This window comes from Pistacia vera, unplaced genomic scaffold (assembly GCF_008641045.1).
Source record: "Pistacia vera cultivar Batoury unplaced genomic scaffold, PisVer_v2 Contig192, whole genome shotgun sequence".
In the NCBI taxonomy this organism is placed as follows: domain Eukaryota; kingdom Viridiplantae; phylum Streptophyta; class Magnoliopsida; order Sapindales; family Anacardiaceae; genus Pistacia; species Pistacia vera.
Window position 1 is genome coordinate 989,142 of NW_022195993.1, and position 21,677 is coordinate 1,010,818.

The following is a 21,677-nucleotide window of genomic DNA, read 5'->3' on the forward strand; positions in this document are numbered from 1 at the left end:
CAAATGGATGTCAAAACAGCTTTCCTGGACAGAAACCTTGAGGAGGATGTGTATATGACACAAGCTGATGGTTTTGTTCTTGATGGTCAAGCTAATAGGGTATGCAAGTTGCAGAGATCCATTTATGGACTCAAGCAAGCTTCAAGGAGCTGAAACATTCATTTTGATGAAGCCGTAAAAGAATTCAGTTTTATCAAGAACGAAGATGAGCCCTGTGTTTACAAGAAAGTGAGTGAGAGCGCAGTGGCATTCCTAGTGTTGTATGTCGATGACATACTTCTAATCGGGAATGATATACCGAACTTGCAGTCGGTAAAGACTTGGTTATCCAAGTGCTTCTCCATGAAGAACTTAGGGGAAACAGCCTACATCCTTGGTATAAAGATCTATCGTGATAGATCGCATAGGTTGCTTGGCCAAAGTCAAAGTGCATATATTAACAAAGTACTGAAAAGATTCAGTATGGAAGAATCCAAGAAGGGATTTCTTCCAATGTCACATGGTGTTTATCTCTCTAAGGAATTGTGTCCTAGAACATAAGATGAGAGAGATGGGATGAAGAGGTGACTGGCTATTCGCAAGTGTACAAAATCGTGCAAGTAATAAAGCTCGAGTAAACGAGTGTCGAATCCGAAGGGAACTACCTACCAAGTACCACACTAGTCTATTCTATTGCTATTTGATAAACTAGAATTTTAAGAATAACTTTAATGAAAAGGTAACAAACTAAAAACTAAATAAATGCAGAATTTGTAAACACTTTGATGTAAAGATTAATATGACTGAACCTAGGGCTTAGGTTTTGCACCAATTTACTCCTATGCATTGACATTTATTGTTAACCTAATTAAGCGTATTCTAAAATCCAAATTCCCTAATATTCCACTAACTCTCTCTCAAGCAACTAGCAAATTAACCCTTAAGCAACAACCCAAGATATCTCTAAGTTGGATTTAGAAGCTAAGAGATCATTAGGTTCTATGGAATTTACCAGAGCCTCACAGATCGCGGTAACCTATCTCTAGCGTTCGCTCAATCTATGGTTTTATTACCTAAGACAAATCAGGTTTCATCTCTCGATCTCAACCCAACCCATGATATCATTCAACTCTCGGACCCTTGAGAATTGAAAGCATTACACACGATAATAAAACTTAGAATTAATGCTCAATGTAAAATCAACATGATAACGTCAACACATATTCATAAATTGGGCTACATCTGTAGCCCTAGAAAAGAGAATTAGTTCATAATGACAATAAAAAAATCCATCATTCTATTCAATGACATGAGTTCAAGAAATAAAAAGATAAAAACTTCTCTAATCGGTGAACGACAGCTTCCAGGATCCCGATCTCCAACTTGGTAGCCGTCTCCTTTTTTCTTCCTTCAAAAGTCCCCTTTTAACTTCTTAAAGACCATCTTTTATATCCCTAGGGTTCTGATCATACTTAGGAAAAAGATTATAAAAACTTAGCCCATTCAGATTCGGATTAGGAAAATGTATTAACACACACCCGTGACCCATCGCCGCGGCGGTAAGAACAATCGTTGCGACGATCATTCTTTCTGTCCAAGGTATCCGTGATCTTCGGAATTTGAAAAAGTCATCAACATAAACATTGTAGCTCTCTGAATAAGCTTTCCAACGCCATCAGAATCATCAAATTTCGATTTCTACAGCTCAAGTTATGATAGAAACATCAAGGCATACTCATGATGAAGGATTTCTAGATTTTCCGTAACATCTTCGACGCGCCACAACTTCCTCATTTTGACTCTGATTCTTGTGCCGTTTGTTCCAACGCGTTGTGAATCCCATTGACATCATTCTCTTCCCTTCAAAAATCTGGTTGAGTGTGAAAACACTCAAAATGCACCCGTGATCCCATAAATGGTATTTATGAAAGAATTAATCCAAATTCCACACTTTAAACACATTTTTCCATAAATAAACCAATTAAATCACTAAAAAAATATAAACATTCAAGCTCTTATCAAGAGGATCTCATATGCCCTAGCAATTGGACCCATTATGTATGACATGCTATGTACTGGGATTGATGTCTCATGTGCTTTGAGCACTTGTAGTAGATATCAATCGAATCCAGGTGAGCGTTATTGAATGGCTGTCAAGAATATTCTTAAGTACCTGAAGAGGACTAAGGATATGTTCTTGGTTTATGGAGGGGAAGATAAGCTCACTATAAGAGGATACAGTGATGCTAGTTTCTAAACAGGCAAAGATGATTATCGATCACAATTAGGGTTTTTATTTTGTCTCAATAGGGGTGCAGTGAGCTGGAAAAGCTCCAAGCAAAGCAATATAGCAGACTCTACAATGGAGGCTGAGTATATTGCATTAGTAGATGCGGCCAAGGAGGCAGTTTGGATTAAGAAGTTCGTTATTGAACTTGGTTTGGTTCCCACGATTGTTGATCCTATAGACATCTATTGTGACAACAATGGAGCAATTGCTCAAGCCAGGGAACCACGGTCTCATTAGAAGTCTAGACACATACTCAGACAATTCTATCTCATTAGACAGATAGTTGAGAGGAAAGATGTGCAGATAAGTAAAGTGCATACTGACGACAATCTCGCAGATCCACTGACAAAGCATCTGTCGCAGCAGAAGCATGAAAGGCACTTGAGATCATTTGGTATCAAATACATGAATGATTGGCTATAGTGCAAGTGGGAGATTGTTAGAGTAGATGCCCTAGAGCCAATCAATTATTGTAGAATTGATTCTTTATAATAATGTTCATTAATCAATAAAAGGCATTTTATTCTATATCTCGTAAATCATTATTATTGCAATATGTATTGATATATGTCCTTAGAATGGTATAATTATGACGAGGGTATCAAGTGTTTCAAATCTTGATATTGAGAACCCTATGAGCACATATGGTGGCCATTTTAGAAACGTCCGTAGCCCCAGTATTATTCTGAAGTAAGGGCACAAATAATATGGTAAGGTTATCATAGTGTTGAACAACCCTGTCGAAAGGCAGCGACAGATCTCACTTGTCAAGGTTGTTTGGTGACAACCTGGGGCAACATATGGGTGCTTGCTGTAGGCGAATATACCGCAGCAAGTTCACTGGACTGACCCACCAGAGGATTCCATATGGATGATAACACCAGTATCTATGGAACAAATCCTCTAATGAATGGTTGTGCATATGATCCTTAGACTTGAGATCACCAGAGCGTCTTGTGCACCGATTGATGCAGTTTGACACTAGCCTAACGCAGTTCTATTCAGAGCTGTCAATACGGTGGTGATTGGCTACATCAAGGAGTGTATCAAGACTATGGTGAATAGACAGAGGATTCATCACTCCCAGGTACGAGAGAAGTTATTCACAACGCAATTCAGTAAATGACAATGACACTAAAACTGTGGCCATGGTGGGATTGAGTTGCTCTATCCAGTTTATTATATAGGTCATTGGTCTAGTAACTGAATACATAATATCAAGAGTAACCGAAGGTTGACACTATTTCTATGCCTTCGTCTTGTCGAGATAACGGATGATGAAAAGATCGAATTGTACGGTAACCATATCATTGATAGATAGCTACTTTACTAAATCCGAATCTGTCGGGTTGCCATGATGCTTTGCTAAGGGCCAATCTTGGTCTATGTGTAGTGAGACGATTAATTGGTGTTAATCGCGATACTACACACTGCCGGTTTGATGAGGAGCCTATAGGTCACACACATAGAAGATAATTTAAGAGCCAGGAAGTTAGAAGGGCGTCTTCGTCTTTTTGGGTGAAAGGGTATTTTGGTAATTTCACAGTGTAATTAAATTTGCTGAGGTCATAGCCTTTATTTGATTTGTTAGAAAAATTAAATAAGTGAAATTACGTTTAAATATGTGTTCGCATATATTAACACATATTTAAACATATTATCATTATTGTTAAATGTTAATATATATATATATATATATATATTAATTGATTTTAATTGAGATAATGATGAACTAAAATAAATATCTAATTGGGAGTGTTTGGAAACATGGGGTGTTTGGGTTGGAACCCAAGCCTATTCCATATGGGAATAGGGCAATTAAACTTTACTATAAAAGAAAAGTTTTAGTTGTAAAAGATGAGAGAGTTTTTTTTAATTATTTTCAATTGATTGGAAAAGAGAAAACACACAGCCCCTTTTTCACTCTCCCACGCCACATTTGGGTTTTTGCTTGAAATAAAGAGCATTTCTTCACTCTCCCACGCCACATTTGGTTTTTGCTTAAAATCAAATACTCTTTATTTCTTCTTGTTTCTTAAGCTTAAAGAGGATCTAGCAAATCCCTCCTCAATTCTTTGTGATTGTCTTCGTGTGGACTACGTCGGTTCGATCCTATACTTGGGACAAAATACGTTCAGAGACAAAGTTGGAGGAGCTTCCAAACATGCGTATGATTCTTAAACTCTAGATTAATTTTCTGCAGATTCTTATTTTGATATATTAACTGTAAATCTATGCCCTGATCTTGGTTCTATGGAACGATCTGTATAGTTAAAAGTTTTTGTTTTCCGCTAGCTCAATGGATCGCTTCCTAACAAATATTGTGTTTGAGTCTGGAGACTATAATTTGAATATCAGTTATATATTATGTATTTGTGTTATTGGTTAATTGAATACTTTGCATTTGAAATGCTATATTGATTTTAACCAGGTAGTCTATAAAAGTGTTAAAACTAAGATTAATATTGCCGTGTTTTTCAAAACGTATTATTGACAATGCACCGTATTAAACTCGCATATACCCGTACTGTATTTTTCTCGTATTTAAATTTTATGGCCGAATTTTTATAAACGTAATTTTCATTGTTTACCGTATTATACCCATAAAATTCCCGTACCCTTTTTTTTTTCCGTACCCATATTTACTAACTAGGGTTCATAAATACTAATCCAACCTAGCATTGACCAGTCCACCCTTTCGTACTCAGTCGAGATGCGAATGTCTATAGAGTCCAAGATTCTATAAAGATACTTCATCTTCAGTTCCTCGTCATGGGTTAAGCGAGATGGCGGATTGTCAACTAACATGCCACCTCCGGCTCGGCTCATCCCCATGGCCACCACTAGTGGATGGCAACTCAACTCTGCCAGTATGTCACACTTCAGTCTCATCGTCGGCCCCAAAATCATCACTGAAAGTCTCGCTGCTAGACTCACCATCTCTCGGCTTGGTATTGAAACCCCTCAGCATGTGCCTTACACTGAATGCCACATTAACTCCCCTAGTTAGAGCTGGCTCCTCGCCTTCAGGAAGCACCACTCTCGTGGGAGCATTCTCGTACTCATTTCCAGACATCATCGCACAAATTTGCTTTAAAAAACAATCAGTTACTCCATCACTTAGTATCCTCCCCAAACACTCACCTTCAGTATTAGTAGTTCACCAACCCTTGGCTCGACACCACCACAATTCAAACATATATGTTTCCTGCCACTCACTGAGCTTAGCCCTTCACCAAAATAGAATAGTCAGATTACTTTTGTACAACAATCCATGCGGCTTGACTCCACCAAGCAATGGTTAAAGCCTATCCAATCTTGAAGTCTACTACCCCTTTTAGAAACACGAATTTGCCTTTCTCTTTCCCTGATTCAAATCAAAAACAAAAACCGCCTTCTTACCAAAAGAAACCGCCTTTCTAAAGACAAAATTTTTCTAGTCTCAAAATTAAAACTTCGCTCAAATCTCTCCAAATGAGGCTCAAACTACTCAGAATCTACTAAAAACACTAATGGAGTGAAAAACAAACAAGAAATTCAAAGAAGAAATGAAGAATTTACCGTGCTATGTCGCCAAATTGTCGGAGATGAAAGCTCTTCATTACTTCTAAAATTGGGTTTTACAGAAAAACAGCGAAATGAAGTCGAGGAGGCACTTAAAAGCCTGTATATTCTTTCTCCTATTAAATGAGCAACTTGCCATCGATTCCACGTGGTTGCCATCCAATGGTTTTTGAAAAATGGGCGCAAAGTTATCCCGCCCATTTCTAGTCAAACATCCTAGCCATACACGTCTCTACTAGCCTTATTTTGGACATGAGAGGCTAATGTCACTCGGCTCTGCCATGGGATAACATCCAGAACTAGGGCTAGTTAACGAACCGAGCCGCTCGCGAGCCAGCTCGTTAACGGCTCGGTTCACCTAATAACGAGCCGGCTTGACTCGGCTCGTGAGACAAAACGAGCCGAGTTCGAGCCATACAAGGCTCGGCTCGTCCGGCTCACGAGCCGCGCCTGGCTTGAAAAAGCGGGAGGGTCTTCGAGAATTTCTGAAACATTGGGACTTAATTATCATAATGCAAACAAGTTTTGAAAAATAACAAACTGGCCCCCATTATTAAAATCCCCAAATCGCACAAAATCTATCAGACTCGAACCCTTGCCGTAAAATTTGAATCAAATCCTCCCAAAGTGTTGATTTGCGGCCAGATCTTGTTCATATTCGTTAGCTTCGCCGGATCTTCGCCGGATATTGTTCATCTTCGTCGGACCTTCGGCAGCCGTTGGATCTTCATCATCTTCATTGGATTTTCGTCAGATCTGAACTGGATATCATCGGTTTGTCATCAGTCCTGGCTGGTCGATTGAGATTTAATTGTTTGTTTGGGGTTTCTTCAATTTTTGTCAAATTTTAACTTGTTTTTCGTGATTTGTTCGCCTGTAACAGGGGGCTTTTTCCGGTGAAAGATTTCAGGAAGAGCTGTCTGTGAAGAGTAGTGCCATGGTGGTGTTGTGCCGTAAAAGTTATCCCCAGTCGTGATTTTCGTCGCCGTCATCAGGATAACTCCCAGTCGAAATTTCATCGGTTTTCGTCATCAGATTCTTCCACCGTGTTGTTCATCGGATTTTTATCGCATTTGGAAGTTCGTCGCGATTTTTCTGTTCACCGTGAAACAGATCTAAGAGGCAAAAAAAAAAAAAAAAGAAAGAAAGAAAAAGCTTCGCTTGGTGGGCCTTCCTACGCTGACAAATGCCTCCTTTCTCTTCTCTAAAGTCTACAATATTCAGAGTTTCAGACCTGCCGCCTGCATGCTGCCAGGAAATTTATTAAAAAAAAATTTGAATTTTGAAAAAAAAAAACTAAATTTTTGGAGGTTGGCTCGCAAGCCGGCTCGAAATCGGCTCGTGAGTCGGCTCGAAATATACTTAAATTTCTCTCGAGCCGAGCCGAGCCATAAAATCTAAGACTCGACTCAGCTCGAACTCGGCTCGATATTTAATCTTTTTTCTCGAGCCGAAAACTCGGCTCGTTAACACCCCTATCCAGAACTAAGAGAACATTTATGGGAAGAGGGTCATTAAACTGAAACTCTAGCAAACATTTATCAAAGTTAGCCTGGGGCATATTCGGCAATCCATTTGGCTCGGCTGTTCGGATAAAGTCACAAAAACATTTGCCTATGGTTCGGCTCCCCTAAATCAATATTTGCCTTACAAATATTTGCCAACCTTCACTCAAAAGTCACCCAGATTGTTATAAGCCTCACTTTAAATCCTTAAGATTCTTTTAACTCTTTAATAGAAATCGAAAAGAGAAGAAAATCTGAGATACTCTGGGGAAGAAACTCAAAAGTAGGTTTTCGTAAGCCATAACCACCAAACTTCGAAGTGGATTGGAGAAGAACCAAGAGATAAATTTGGAGAAGCCAATAGGGTATGAGATAATGGACCTCTTGGAGAAGTTGAAGGAGTTAATGGACAGAGATTAGGGTTCCACAACGCTTCTAGCGAAAGTAGGAGAGATAATGACAGAGAGAGCGAGAAAAGAGGCAAAATTGTTGAGAGATGAAGGAAAAGTTGAGGACAAAATGGTGATAGAGTTGTCTAGAGTTTGGAGGTTGATGGAGATGGACATGGCCATCGTGAAGGCTGCTGTTAAAGAAAAGACTTTGGGTGAAAGGCTTAAGCAAGCTAAAGCTCGCTGCAAACAAGCCATACTTGTTGCTAATTCTTTTCGAACAATAATATATATATATATATATATATATATACATGATTCCCAAATCGGTGTATCAAAATTCAATCACAAAACCCAAAACCCACCCATGCTTAGCCGAGTCAGAGTGGCAAGGGCGAACTAGAAACTGTGTATAGGGGCATAGTCTCGGGTTCAATTCTCACAAAGAGCAAAATGCCCATGATTTAACTGGGAGGCCACAGTGGTGGGTGTTGTGGTAGCCTCCGTGAGGACTTTTATGTAAGAATTACAAAAATTACAAGTACTATGAATTACAAAAATGACGAGTACTCTATCTCTAACTTGTAATTTCCATGAGTAATGCTTTAAAAAGTTGCTGGGGTTTATATCAATTTTTTTTTTTTTTTTCTATACAATGAATGTTTGGAGGATTATCAATAATCAAGTTATACATCATTCCTTTTCTTTATTTTCTTTTACTTTCATATGCAAGCTATTAGGATCTTTGATTAATTATGGATGATTGGGTTTAGGTACCCACCATTTTTTTTTTTTTTTTTAAGGAATCAGAATCGGAATCGAAACTGGTCGGTTCCTAGAGTACGGAACAGGGGAGGTTCTGGTTCTTGAATAGGTCTCAGGTTCCTGTTCTAGTCCAAGGTACCTGGGAAGATTGCAAATGATCTCTATTAGTTTCTAAAATTACAAATAACCCTAAAAATTACAAATACACCCCATCTGTTTATTGTTCTTTCTTTATCATTTCGTTTGAGATCCACAAGTTGGTTGGCCACCATAATTAGGAAAGAAAGAGATCTACAGTTTCAATTCATTGCAATTAATCCGCACTCGATCGAATTTTATGAGAGTTATTTATTTATTTATTTTCAATTATTCTCTTTGCAATTTTGAATGTTTAGCATGAAATTTGTGCCATGATCTTATTTCTTTTTCATTCTTGAATTTTATAGTTTAATTAACTATTTAAAGTTCCATTAAAAAGATAATTATAATTAGTTAGTCCGCTTGCTTAAACATTAATGAATAGCTTACAAAATTTTCATATGGTTAAAACTTATTAAAATAATAATAAATACAATTTAGACCTTTTCATTCTATGTAATTTTTTTTATTATTTTAAAATATATAAGAATGATTAAATAATTGATTTCATGGAATATCACATCAACAATTAAACATTGGGTTTGAATACGAGAGAATATAAATCTTTCTTAATAATTTCAATATGTTTATCAATATAATCTCACTTTAAAATCGAGTAAATAACTTTTTACCACCCAAATAATAACTTAATAACACTTTTCCACCAAAGACTTTTAAAATACCATTTACTACCCAAATTTATATTCTATTTACTATCAAAAATATTTGACGGCGAATAGGGAACAAACTCAGTTTAGGATGTAAGGTCTTTTGAAAAGGGTTAATAAGTCTTTTGGTAGTGACATATTGAATTTTAACGTGATTGGTTGAAAGTTGACATCAGACCGATGACATTAACAATAAAAAATATTATAGAAATACCCCTAAAAATTGCTAATTAGTCTCTAAAATTTTAATATATTACAAAAATACTCCTAAATAGTTACAAATTAGTCCCTAAAGGTTTGAAATTGTGGAAACACCCCTAGAAAATTAAAAGTAGACCCTTAAAGTTTAAAGTATAACAAAAACCCTCTAAAACAGTAGTGGAACCTAAACTAGACCGGAGAGGCTGTCAAGTCCCAATCATTGTTTTAAAACCCGGACCGGAGGGCAAACCGTTTTGTTGTCCGGGTCACGGTTCAATCGGTCCAACCGGTTGGACCGGTCGGTTGGACCGATGACGTCAGCAATATTTTATTTAAAAAAATTACATATTAACCCCTTAAATCTCAATATATTACAAAAATTCCCCTAAAAAAGTTCAAATTGGTCCCTAAAATTTTTATTTATTCCAAAAATGCCCCAATAAAATTACCAATTAATCCCAAAACTTTTGATATATCTTCAAAATACCCCTATAAAATTACAAAGTAACCCTCATAATTTTAAAATATTTCAAAAACCCCCCTGAGACCAAAACCGAACCGGAGAAGCTACCGGTTCCCGGTCCAATAGGTCCGACCGGTCGGTCCGGTCCGGTTTTTAAAACAGGGGTCCCAATTCAACCAATCCGACGTCCAACCAGTTTGATTCGAGTTTTAAAACAATATCTGCACAAACCCTAATCACTTAGTTGTCAACGATTAGTAGGGTCAATGAAAACAAGGTTTAAGGGGTTTTGATGAGTAATGATCAGAAAAAAGAATAGTGATTATGGTAACAACACTGTCGGAATCGGCCGATGAGCGCACTCCCACCCTAATTTGGGTGCGAAAAAGTCATTAACTCCTTTAAAATCCTAAATTAATCTTTCAAAGACAAAAAATATTCATAAATAATATAAATTAAAAAAAGGAGTAGTAAGATTAGTAACTGTATGGCACAGTAAGATTTGTTTGGTAAACGGTAAATGGAAAATTACATAGTACCCCCATGACTTTATGAACTATCACTGAACCCTTGATTCCCAATAGGGTACGATAACCCCGGTTTTGGAACCAAAACCTATGCTACCCTCTGCAGGCCAGTTCCAGGTAGGAAACTGAAACTAGGACCCCAGTAAACCTCCGATTCTAACCAATTTTCATGGTTATTACCCCTAATTAGCATACGGATATTGGGATCGTCTTTCGGAATTTTACTAAGTATTTTCCTTGCACCTCGACGATCACCTGAAACCAAAAGGGCTCGATACATCCTGCAAAAATTTGGAAAAACATCCAATTATAAGTTGTGGAAAAAGATAAAACTCTCATTATTCATAAAAAAACATAAAATATAAAAACAGGAACAAGCATATCTTACCATAAAACAACTAAAAGTAACATAAGGTAAACCTGCTGTCTTATATTCTTTCCAAATCAAACGAGAAATTTGCAGATTTTTCTCTTTCACACAAACACTGAGAAGAAAATCAAAACATTCAGGTAGTAGAGCAAGGTCAAGTTTGTTCTTCATGATCCGAAGCAAGTCTAAGCCAAATTGTGAATCGGTGGGCTCTTCTGCTATTGCCTAGAATAGCTACACGGTAATAAAAATGAAAGGATAAAATACAAGGTTCAACACATTAATTCATAATCATACTATAAATATACAAAGAAAATCTAGATACTACAATATTCTAACTAGACACATGATATTTGCATACTCATTGATAAACATGGAAACGAACTGGTATTAAAAGTTTGCATATACTACTATTATAATATGTCTTCCAACCAACCACAATAATTTTGCAAACCAACAATGCATGTGATTAGAGCAAGCAGATTATATTATAAATGGGACAAAAAAGAATAGGAGCAAACCTGAAACAAAAAGACTTCCGAAACAAAACGACTAGGTTTGATTTCATCCTTGAGTTGCTTAAGTAAAGGAACCGCATAGCTAGAATGAAAGAGGATCAACATAGGCAAACTGGCTAAGTAAATTGATTAAACAAGAAAAAAAAAGTGAGTTTTGTATAAGGACCTTAAGCTCCTGCATCCAACAGCGACCACAATCACTGCTTCGCAACCAACAAGCCAATAGGGTGAATCTTTCAAATCCTCCAATATCTGAATCAATATACTCAAGTTTTCTTCCGAAAGGAGATGAAGCTAAGATAGGAATAGATATTGTCATTGCATTGAAAAAACATGAAACATAAAATATTTCTATATAAAACTTACAATAAGATCAAAGGCAGCTTTAGGCTTCAATCTCCATCCAGCTTGCTTGATTTCTTCATATATAACAAGGGCATCAAACTTTTGTCCATTCGATGCAAGAGCTAAGACAAGTGATCCTTTGATTTCATTTAGGCTTTCAGCTAGAATACATTTGTCTAAGATCACCTATTATGGAAAATGGTATACATTAGATTATCATAAATCGACAATTCAATCTAGATACGCCTTCAGGGCTAAAAAAAAGAATTTTCTATTAGCTAAACTACATCAAGAAAAGCAATGCAATGGATTTAAACACAAGTGAAGATGTATATCGCACTATCTGAGTCCATGGATTAATTGTATAAAGCAAAATAATGTAACAAAATGGAGAATATGATATATGTTTATCCAAAAGTAGTAGCAACATCAAATCAAATCATGCAGACAAGTCTACCAGAAGCATATATGTTTTTATCCAATATGCAGCAGCATAAAATCACATCATGCAGACAAGTGTCATATTTCCAATGACCAATCCAAAAAAACTTTTGCATTCAATGGATTCAAGCAAAATCAAGATGTGACATGCACCAATACCTGTTTTGCCTTCTCAAACTCTCCACAAGATGCATATGCAGTAATAAGTGCCATGAAGACTTGCTTTGTAGCTTGAACTCTGCAGCACGTCATTTCTTCATAATACTAAAAGCCAAAAACCAAATTATCACATCACTTATTGAGAAATCCATCTTTGGCAATAAGATGAAAAGGAAAAAAAAAAAAAAATTGTAGGAGAACATCATAAAACTGTTTATCAATAACAATAAAATAGTATCTACTCTTCATAGGCAAAAGGATAAAATGAACTTCTCGTTAAAACAGGAATCTTAAACTACCTTGACAATATCTTTTTCATTGCTACAATTTTCTATCAGGTGGCTGAAAGTTTGAGAATTGGGTTTCACATCTGCCTTTTCCAGCCATGTCTTTCTACAGTGCATTTAGCCACATAGGAAGTCAAAACACAAAATGAGACAAACATCATATATTCAATAGCATATATCGAGAGTGAAAAAGTCACCTTCTGAAAATACCCATCCATTATAGCATTGTACATGTCTGCAGTCAGCATCAAGTTCATTTTATTTTCATCACAGAGCATTGCATATGCACCATCAAACTATATTGGAACAGTAAAGTTTCAACATTAACTAGTATAATGTTAAGTTTCAACCATAGGATACTTAAGTGTTTAGCACATCACAATATTTAAAAAAAAAAAAAAAAAATCAACACAAGCTAGATGCGCAACTACTTACATCACACATTTTCACATTTAAACTTATCATGCGCCTGGAGGTCTCGCTATTTGCCTTCAAGTTAAGGTGGCAGATAGTTGAATAGACTTGCTAACTCTGAAATAAGAAACAAATAATTAAATGCAACAGAAATAGATTCAAACAACACCAAGGATTAACCATGCATGAATATACATGGCTCTTCATATTTTTTGTTTATACTAAGAGGAATTTTTTCGTGGCAAAAGAGTACAATTTAGCTAATATCTTCAAGGCCCCAGATCATGCACCATAGCTCAGATCAATGTGGTGCACCAACAGAGATCAGTAATATGACAATAATTAGACAATTAAACTAACCATCAGAAGTCATGACCATTCCAGTGAACTAAAGTTCAAGATTCCTTGATTTCAAACATGGTGGATTCACTTTCATTCCAACTTCCTTCGTTTATTTATTTATTTACATTTTATAAAATGATATATAAAAATTGGTTATTCATATGTTCGGAATGAACATTTAAAATTTCACATATCAAAGAAGACCAAAAACACGATTTTTTTTTTTTTTTTTTACTATACCTAGAAATATCACAAAAGAAATTGTCTGGTATGACATTGTTATTAGTTCATCATCGTTATACATGACAAATACAGAGACTCTTGAAATCATTGTTAGCAATTCAGTAATTAAAATCATGTTTCTTATTACTAGTGAGTCCTAACAACCCGCAGTCTAAGTATTTATAATATCTACACAAATATACAAACAAGAAAATGGTCAGAGTCAAACCTACATACCAAATTATATGTTAAGGACTTGTCACAAGCAATCAAAACAGAGTTTAGTGTGTCTATGGATGGTGTCAATCCAGCTTCAGACATTTCATCAACTATATCAAGAGCCAAAAGCACCTTCGAAATGAATCAAACATATATTAGTTTAACTTTAATTTTCTGCCAAATAAATAGCAATTAGAATTCAAAAATTGTATGATAACACAATTAGATTAAAAAAAAAAAAAAAGAGGAAAACAATTTTTCAATAATCCACATGACACCATAATCCTAAAAAAACTATGTTCAAATTTTTTCATCTTTCTTTTCCACTTTCCTTTAATTAGTCGGATTTCTCCTTCTACAAATAAATTGGATTCACACCTCGTATAAATCACAAGTATAAGCAATGAGCTTCTCATAGGAGGCAAAAGAAGGTTTGATCTCCAGCTTGGCATGCAACTCTTTAAACTTTGAAATAATATCCTCACCCTTCAATTTATAACAATATATGGAAAGAAAACAAAGATGAAAAACACATGTAAGTTGATCAGTTTTTAAGTTAATACTGCTTATGCATAGAAGCAATAAAAAAGTTACATAACTAGAAAAAAAGGTTAATATATATCTAAAGCCTTTTAGATGCCAAAACATTCATAAATCATAAAACATAAAATAAGATGTTGATTGCAGACAAGATGCAATGAATATCCCACAATAAAAATTTGTCATGTAACGCCAAAGTACCTAGCTTGTACGCGAAAATACAATTTCCCAATTGATGACCGCAAAATTAGGGGGAGGTATTGATCTGCATGGATGACTGATAGATAAACAAAATAGAGACCCTGAAAACTTGACCAATTGTATAGATACTTAATGATTCTCTCAACGTCACCAAAACAAAACAAAAAAAAAAAAAAAAAAGCTTTGGTTTCCTCAAAAATGCCCCGTAAAGTAACCTTCTCAAACTTTAAGAAAAATAGATTGAGAGCCAAAAAGTAATAAAGTTAAAAAAAAAAAAAAAAAAAATAGTATTGCCTAACGAAGGTGAACTAGTACAAGCTCTTCAAAGTTGACAAAAATTAGATTCTTCCATTTTTTGCTCCTTAGGAATGGTACAAATTGAATTGATAAGGTATAACGTCTCACTTAAGGTACGTAACTATTGCTGGTTGTATTGTCTAAATGTTTATTGGTTTACTCTTAATGAGTTGTAATTGTTCATATTGTTTGGTTGGCCCTTTGGTGAATTGGTTTTGGTTTGGTTGAGTGTTTGCCCTGAATTGGTTAAGACTTGGCGAATTTTGAAGTTACATCTTCGCCGGGCCGAGGAATAGTCTTCGCCGCGGGGACGTAGCTCTGGATTTCTTCGCCGGGCGACGGAAAAGTATTCGCTGAGCGAAGACCGACTGAAAAGTTGGGTGAAGTTTCTAGAGATTTTCCATAAGGGCAAAGTGACCATTATACCCCTATTAGCAGGAAAAGTGGGGGTGAAATGTAAGAAAATTTCATGGAGAATGTGTTAGAGTTGGGGGGGTGATTGCAATGATCAAAGATAAAGATGGATTTTTCAAAAAAAGCAAGGGCAAAATGGAAAGATGTGTGTAATGTAGCTATTAAGGATTAAGCTTAGTAAACCCTTCATTTCACTACTTCCACCGCCATTCCCATTCACCATTTTCTCTCAACTTCTCACTCAATCTTTTAAGGATTTTTTTGGTGGCTTTTGGTGGGCTTTTGAGTAGTTTTTGATAGAGAGTTAATCTAAGCATCCTAAGGTAAGGATTCTTGCTTTAGATTGTAAATTTACTTATAGATATGTTGAAGTCTATAGTATTGTTGTTTAAAGTTGTAGAGAAAGATTTATCTACCCAAGGAAAAAGAAGTGCTAGTGGAGTCACTCTATCACAAGTAATAAATCCAACCCAAGTAAGTGTAAGAAATCATTGAGTAGAGATTCCTTTATGTATGTGTGTGTGTATATATATAATATATATAAATATATAATATATATATATATATATATATATATATATATATATATATAATATATATATATATATATATATACTTGTTGAGAAATTGAGATGAGATGTGTATTGAGTTTATGGTTGTTGGATATGTCTACATTATGAGAAGTGTTTGATGTGTGAAGAGAGATTGAAGTTGAGTTGAAGTTAGAGGAGTTTTGCATAAATCTTTTTGGGAGTGTTTTCCTTGACAGGAACTTAGAGTATATGAGGGAGTTTCCTCCTACCATGGATGATTAAAGAGAGGAGAAGAGTTATATTTAAAATAGAGTTTGATATGCACACCTATTGTTTAATGAAATGCATAAGAGATGCATGAGTATGAGTAGAGAACCTTAATTATTGCAACATTGCATATTTGCATTTCATAAGTGCATTAATGAGCATGAGCCATCCATATGCATTGATTGTGCATTTGAGAAGTAGCTTGAGAAAGAGTAGAGAGTATTGAGAATAAGCTACTCTAAGAGTAAAGAGAAAGAGAGAATAAACACTAGAGAATAAGGGAGAGAGAAGTGTTAAAGAAGAGAATAGAGTAGGTTGTACAATAGGGAACCCATGAGTGATGGGTAGAGTATTCCCGCATGTATGCCGCATTGAGAGAGCGGCCTGAGTATGAAAAAGATAAGTGGTATAGCCCGTGAGAGTGCATGCGGATGAGGGCTATACCCTAGAGTACCTGAGAGAGAGAATATACACTCATATGGCCAAGGGTTCCGAATCCATGCATAACCGAGTCCGATCGACAGAGAATGAGTAGAAGTCACAAAGAGTGGGAGTAAGTCTCGGCCGTGTCTCCGGTAAGATGGAGTCGTGACATCCAAAAGAGAGAGAGAGAATGAATAGAAGTCACGAGAGCGGAAGCGAGTCCCAGCCATGCCTCCGGTAAGATGAGGTTGTGACATACAAAAGAGATAGTAGAAAAGAGTTGTGAGAAACAGAAACAGAAAGAGAAAAATAGAGAGAATTATAAAAGAGAAAGTAAATGAGAAGAGAGTAATGTAAGGAAAGAATTAAGAGAAAGAGTTACGAGGATAGTCGAGTAGAGGATTTACTAAATGAGCATTGTTTGTGCTCACCTCGTTGTTTGTCTGTGTTTTTGCAGGATCTAGGTGAGGACGCGGTCGGATGGACATCGGCAAGCGAGGAGCAATAGCTACACTGTCCACTATTTTTGATGACTTTTGTACATGATACTATATTTTGTATAATGAATGTGTATAATTAATAAAAGAAAATTTTGGGCCTAATTACTTTTACTAATATACATGTATTTTTCTTATGTGTTACTTTATGAGTATATGAGTAGAAAGCAGCTATTACATAAGGCATAGTCTAGAAACATTATCTTTTTCCAAAGTGTCACCTTAAAAAACAAGCCATTTCAACAGGAAAAAGGTCCAAATGTAGCATTTAGAAATAGTAACCTCCCTCAAACTACAAAAAAGAGAGAAAGATTTCAATGAAAAAACTCCACTAAGGCTTGTCTATCATACCAAAATATATTCCTCGGAAGAATCTATCACAACTGAAAAAAATTAGAATTTCTTAATAAGATAAGATACAAAAAATCCAACCAGTTAAGCCGTAATTAAATGTGGCTATATGATTTCTTTTGAGAACTTAGGGTTTACTTGATTTAGCACACCAAAGGGGTTTTACTTCAACCTCCCTACAAAAAACCAATCAACTCATGAGTTTCCTAAATTTTATATGAAGTAAAAGTAGAATGAAGTTTTTAAAATGAAATAGCAAACTGTATGTGTACTTAAGAGTGTCTCATAGGATCATGGTCCCTTGAAAATTACCAGGATGATTCATGAGAAGTTGCTCACCTTTAAATTTAGAATGTCAAAGGTGTAGCTAAAGATGACATTTGAGACATTCTTTGCTCCATAATCTACAATTTTGCCAAGCATGGATAGCTTTATTAATAACAAGTTCCTAGTCTTCCATCAGACCCTACACATTCTCTATTACAGATTCCACTGACAAGGTAAGTGAACTTAATTGTTTAGGATACATATGAAAGATACAGCATAGATGCATTAGCACAATTAATTGCATAATGAACTACCCAAAGTTAGTTATCCAAAATATCATTAAAGCTTTGTATAACTGCATAATGTTAAAATAATACATACAGTTATGAAACAAATTTAAAAGATTGAGATATTAAGTATGAATAATGTTTGAAAAAGTACAGCAAACAAATAAACAAATAACTTCTTTGCTTAAGAAATCAAGATTGTCACTAGTATTTCCATATGAATAGATGATGAAAAGTATGGCTTGTTCTCTACCAATCGTATTGTAAAACTAGTAGATAATCTAGTATCCCTATTTTATATTCCTCAATTCTGATTTGGAAAGCAAGAGTCCCTAGCAAAGTAAAGATTTTGGCATGGAAAATAGCCCCATAAAAAAATTAACACCAATGACTTGCCCCAAATTGGAAGACCCAAGGCATGCCTCTCTCCGATTCAATACATTAATGTGTAAAAAAGAGCCCAGGATTCAATGCCTAGATTCATACTAATTTAGCAACTTATTTTAAGGCTCCTTGATTCTTATTCCGCGTCTATTTTGCAACTGCAATTAGTTTTTGTCCTAAAAACTTTGTCACTTACACTAGCAACAAAATTGTATTGCACTCAGATATGAATTCCCCAAACATATCTAGAGGTAGTGTAAATAAGAATTTAGTAAATGCTTAATAAGAAGTTTCCAGATCAAGGAAAATGAAAAAACCATGTACATACCAGATATTTTTAATGCTAAAAGATACTTCTCCGCAAAGGACTCCAACTCTGGCCTCCCCAAGAATTAAAAAATACTCATCACATGGTCCAGTGAGGAAGCCTTTGTTATGTCCACAGTCTCCAAAAGTTGCAAAAATTCACTATTCCTTTTGCTTTCACAAAGTGCTAACAAGTAATTCTCTGCAGTGCAAGGGTTGAATCTTGTAAGCCCAGTAATGCAAAGTAGGCAATTATTAAATTAAAAGGGTAAACCAAAACACTTATCAAATAATAAATCTATTGACGGGAAACAGGTATAGAGTCAAGATGACATTGAACCACGTGCCTATCAAGTTGAAATAGTCTCCCCCATAATCAATTGCAGGGCTATGGCCCGTCTTTTTGTAAAGTAATATGGATATATCAATTTTTTATTAAAATTGGTCTTATGACCTCTTTGCCAACAAAATTGTGGTGTGATAACCAAGTCGCTCTTTATATTGCTTCTATTCTCGTATTTTATGAACGAATTAAGCACATTGAAATTGACTGTTATTTCATTCGTGAGAAAATACAACAAGGTTTAATTTCTACAGGATATGTGAAGATTGGAGAGCAACTAGGAGATGTTTTCACTAAAGCTTTGAATAGGGTTCGGATTGATTATATTTGTAACAAGCTGTGCATGATTAACATCTATGCTCCATCTTGAGGGGGAGTGTTATAGATAATCATGCAAAATCTTACAGATATTGCATGATTAAGTGTATAAATCTAAAATAGGATATTAGGATTATAATCAATACATATTAGGAACAAATCTGTAAAATAGAAAGTTAGATTATTTATTTCCTAGATTAAATTATTTATTTCTTAGATTAGTTCTTTATTTTCCTATATATTAATGTATAATTTATCAATACAATATGAAAAATATTACAATCAGTTCTCTGTTTGTAACAATTCTAAAGAGAAATAAATTGTACAGTTCTCAAGAGAAATAAATTGTTCACTGACAAAGCTGTAAGTTGCTACCTTCAAAACTATTTGCTGCATTCTTGCTTTTATCAAAGACATGTTTTTCGTAGCCTAAGACCTTTAAAATCATCAAAGGAGCAGAGCCTGAAAAAATATTCTTTTTCTTTTATTTCAAAATTATGAGTTTTTTCATTCTAAAGACTAAAGTTGTGAATTAGTAAAGAGAATTCAAAAGTCAGATTTTTTTGTTTCCCTATTATTTTTTCTAGGTATAGAAATAATTTAAATGAAATCAAAGCAGTGGCGAGGGAGTTGAAGATAGTGCTAAAACGAGAAATCTGAAATCAGTGAAGAAGATAACACATTGCTTTCAAAGTTGAAATATGCAATGGAGAGTATGAGACTGATTTGCATAACCGCGGCACAAATGATGACCAAGACTTTGCTGGTAATTTGGTGACATGCTTTTTTATTCTTTTTAAACTAGCAAAGCTTGCATTTGAATAATTTCTGATCATGAATGATATGTGATTTTGTGGAATTTATTAGGCTTAGTTATCTGGTTGCTGAATTGTCCATTTTCCAACTTGAGGTAGGGAATTCCCATTGATAAAAACAGTTTAGAGTAGTGCATCTGTGTCCGATTATCTTATTAGTTTCTTGCCCCAGTCTTTTGATGAGTTTGTTATTGATAATTTTACTCAGACAATCATAATGTTCCTGTTTAATCTTGTTTTGAATTCAGTGTTCTGATTGTTTGTTACAATTTGTTCTAGCTCGGCTGACATTTTATTGGCAGCTGTTCAAAGGTTTCATCTGTTTATCAGTAGTACTTAAAATGAAACTAAATGCAAATGTGTCTATTATGTGTTTACTCTCCGATGATTTAAGCCCTGGTTCGCATTCCTTATTCGTGGCACATGAATTTTGTTCGCAGACATTCACATGAATTTTGTTCGCAGACATTTGCAGATCGAAGAATTCATGAACCAGCTTATTGCTGCCCTTCTCAGATGGACCTTTGGATATGGACATCACAAATTTCCGTAGCACATCGCCAAATACTTGTTAGACGGATGAAGGTGCGGTTCCGTTTGAAAAGCTTACTGTTTCCAATGTCTAGAACCATAACATTCAACTTCTGTAATCATCTTCATTTCATGAAATTCTGGAATTTTAGGTTCCAAAATTGGTCTGTTGCATTACGTGGTACATAGTTTGATATTTTTACATTATCACAATAATAAGATGGAAAATCGTCAATCCTTTCCAACAATGCGTGGGCTTTGGTTTCACAGGTACTATAAGTATCTATATCATAAGCTGATAAATTTCAAGAAATTTAGAAGGTAACAATTTATACTTCTATATGCTGGATGTATGTATTTCTAATCAATCACAATGTATCTACATATTACATCTGTATTTTCGATCGATCACAATATATTTATAGATCATGTAATCTAATGTAGTATTTTCTCCGTATTGCATACGTGTATGCAATTATTTAAGAGACGTGTAGATCACAAATATTTGATGTTACAACGTCTTATTAGTTGAATACACATGCCCCGTGACTGTTATCTATCCTATAGTTTGATATGTTCTTATTATTCTATTATTGGCTTTATTGGAAGGTTAACTTTCTCATATTGCCAGATGGATCAATCATGGTAGCACACATGAACTATGGATCATGAACTCCTACATTTCATGATTGACGGGTGGTGGAATGATCCACTAGGAGGAAGACGCGTAACTGTGATGGTGTCAGTGATTGTTGGAATAGTACACTGCCAGGTGACAATAACAATAATTTCGTGTTGCAAAATTTCAAGTTTCGAAAGCAGACAAAACGACAGTGTTTTATTACGTGTAGTAATTGTAGTATCAATAAAAGCAGGACATGTTTCAATAACAATAATTATTGGCTTTATGGGCAGGTTAACTTTTCCATCATATGTTGAATGTTGATGCGCATTACCTTTTTTTAATTTTAATATTATTATTATTTTAAATTAAGGTGTTTGAGTCAATTTATGTACACTTTAACTAATAATTGAAGAAGACTAACACAACAATCTATTGTTTTGATCCCTTATTTAAATCGCGGATATTCAGATGG

At 35.2% G+C, this 21,677-nt stretch overlaps 1 protein-coding gene across 1 annotated transcript; it reads right to left on the bottom strand.

The window, feature by feature from the left end:
* Positions 1 to 10,456: 10,456 nt before the first annotated feature.
* Positions 10,457 to 20,587, bottom strand: LOC116127540 (pentatricopeptide repeat-containing protein At4g21880, mitochondrial-like). The gene is given in 14 exon segments (XM_031413191.1): positions 10,457 to 10,782; positions 10,891 to 11,093; positions 11,381 to 11,493; positions 11,551 to 11,671; positions 11,744 to 11,908; positions 12,323 to 12,427; positions 12,622 to 12,696; positions 12,762 to 12,905; positions 13,045 to 13,140; positions 13,825 to 13,938; positions 14,185 to 14,292; positions 17,669 to 17,733; positions 18,671 to 18,775; positions 20,428 to 20,587. Coding segments are annotated over 14 exon segments (1,779 nt in total). The 3' UTR covers positions 10,457 to 10,577.
* Between the last annotated feature and the right edge of the window lie 1,090 nt (positions 20,588 to 21,677).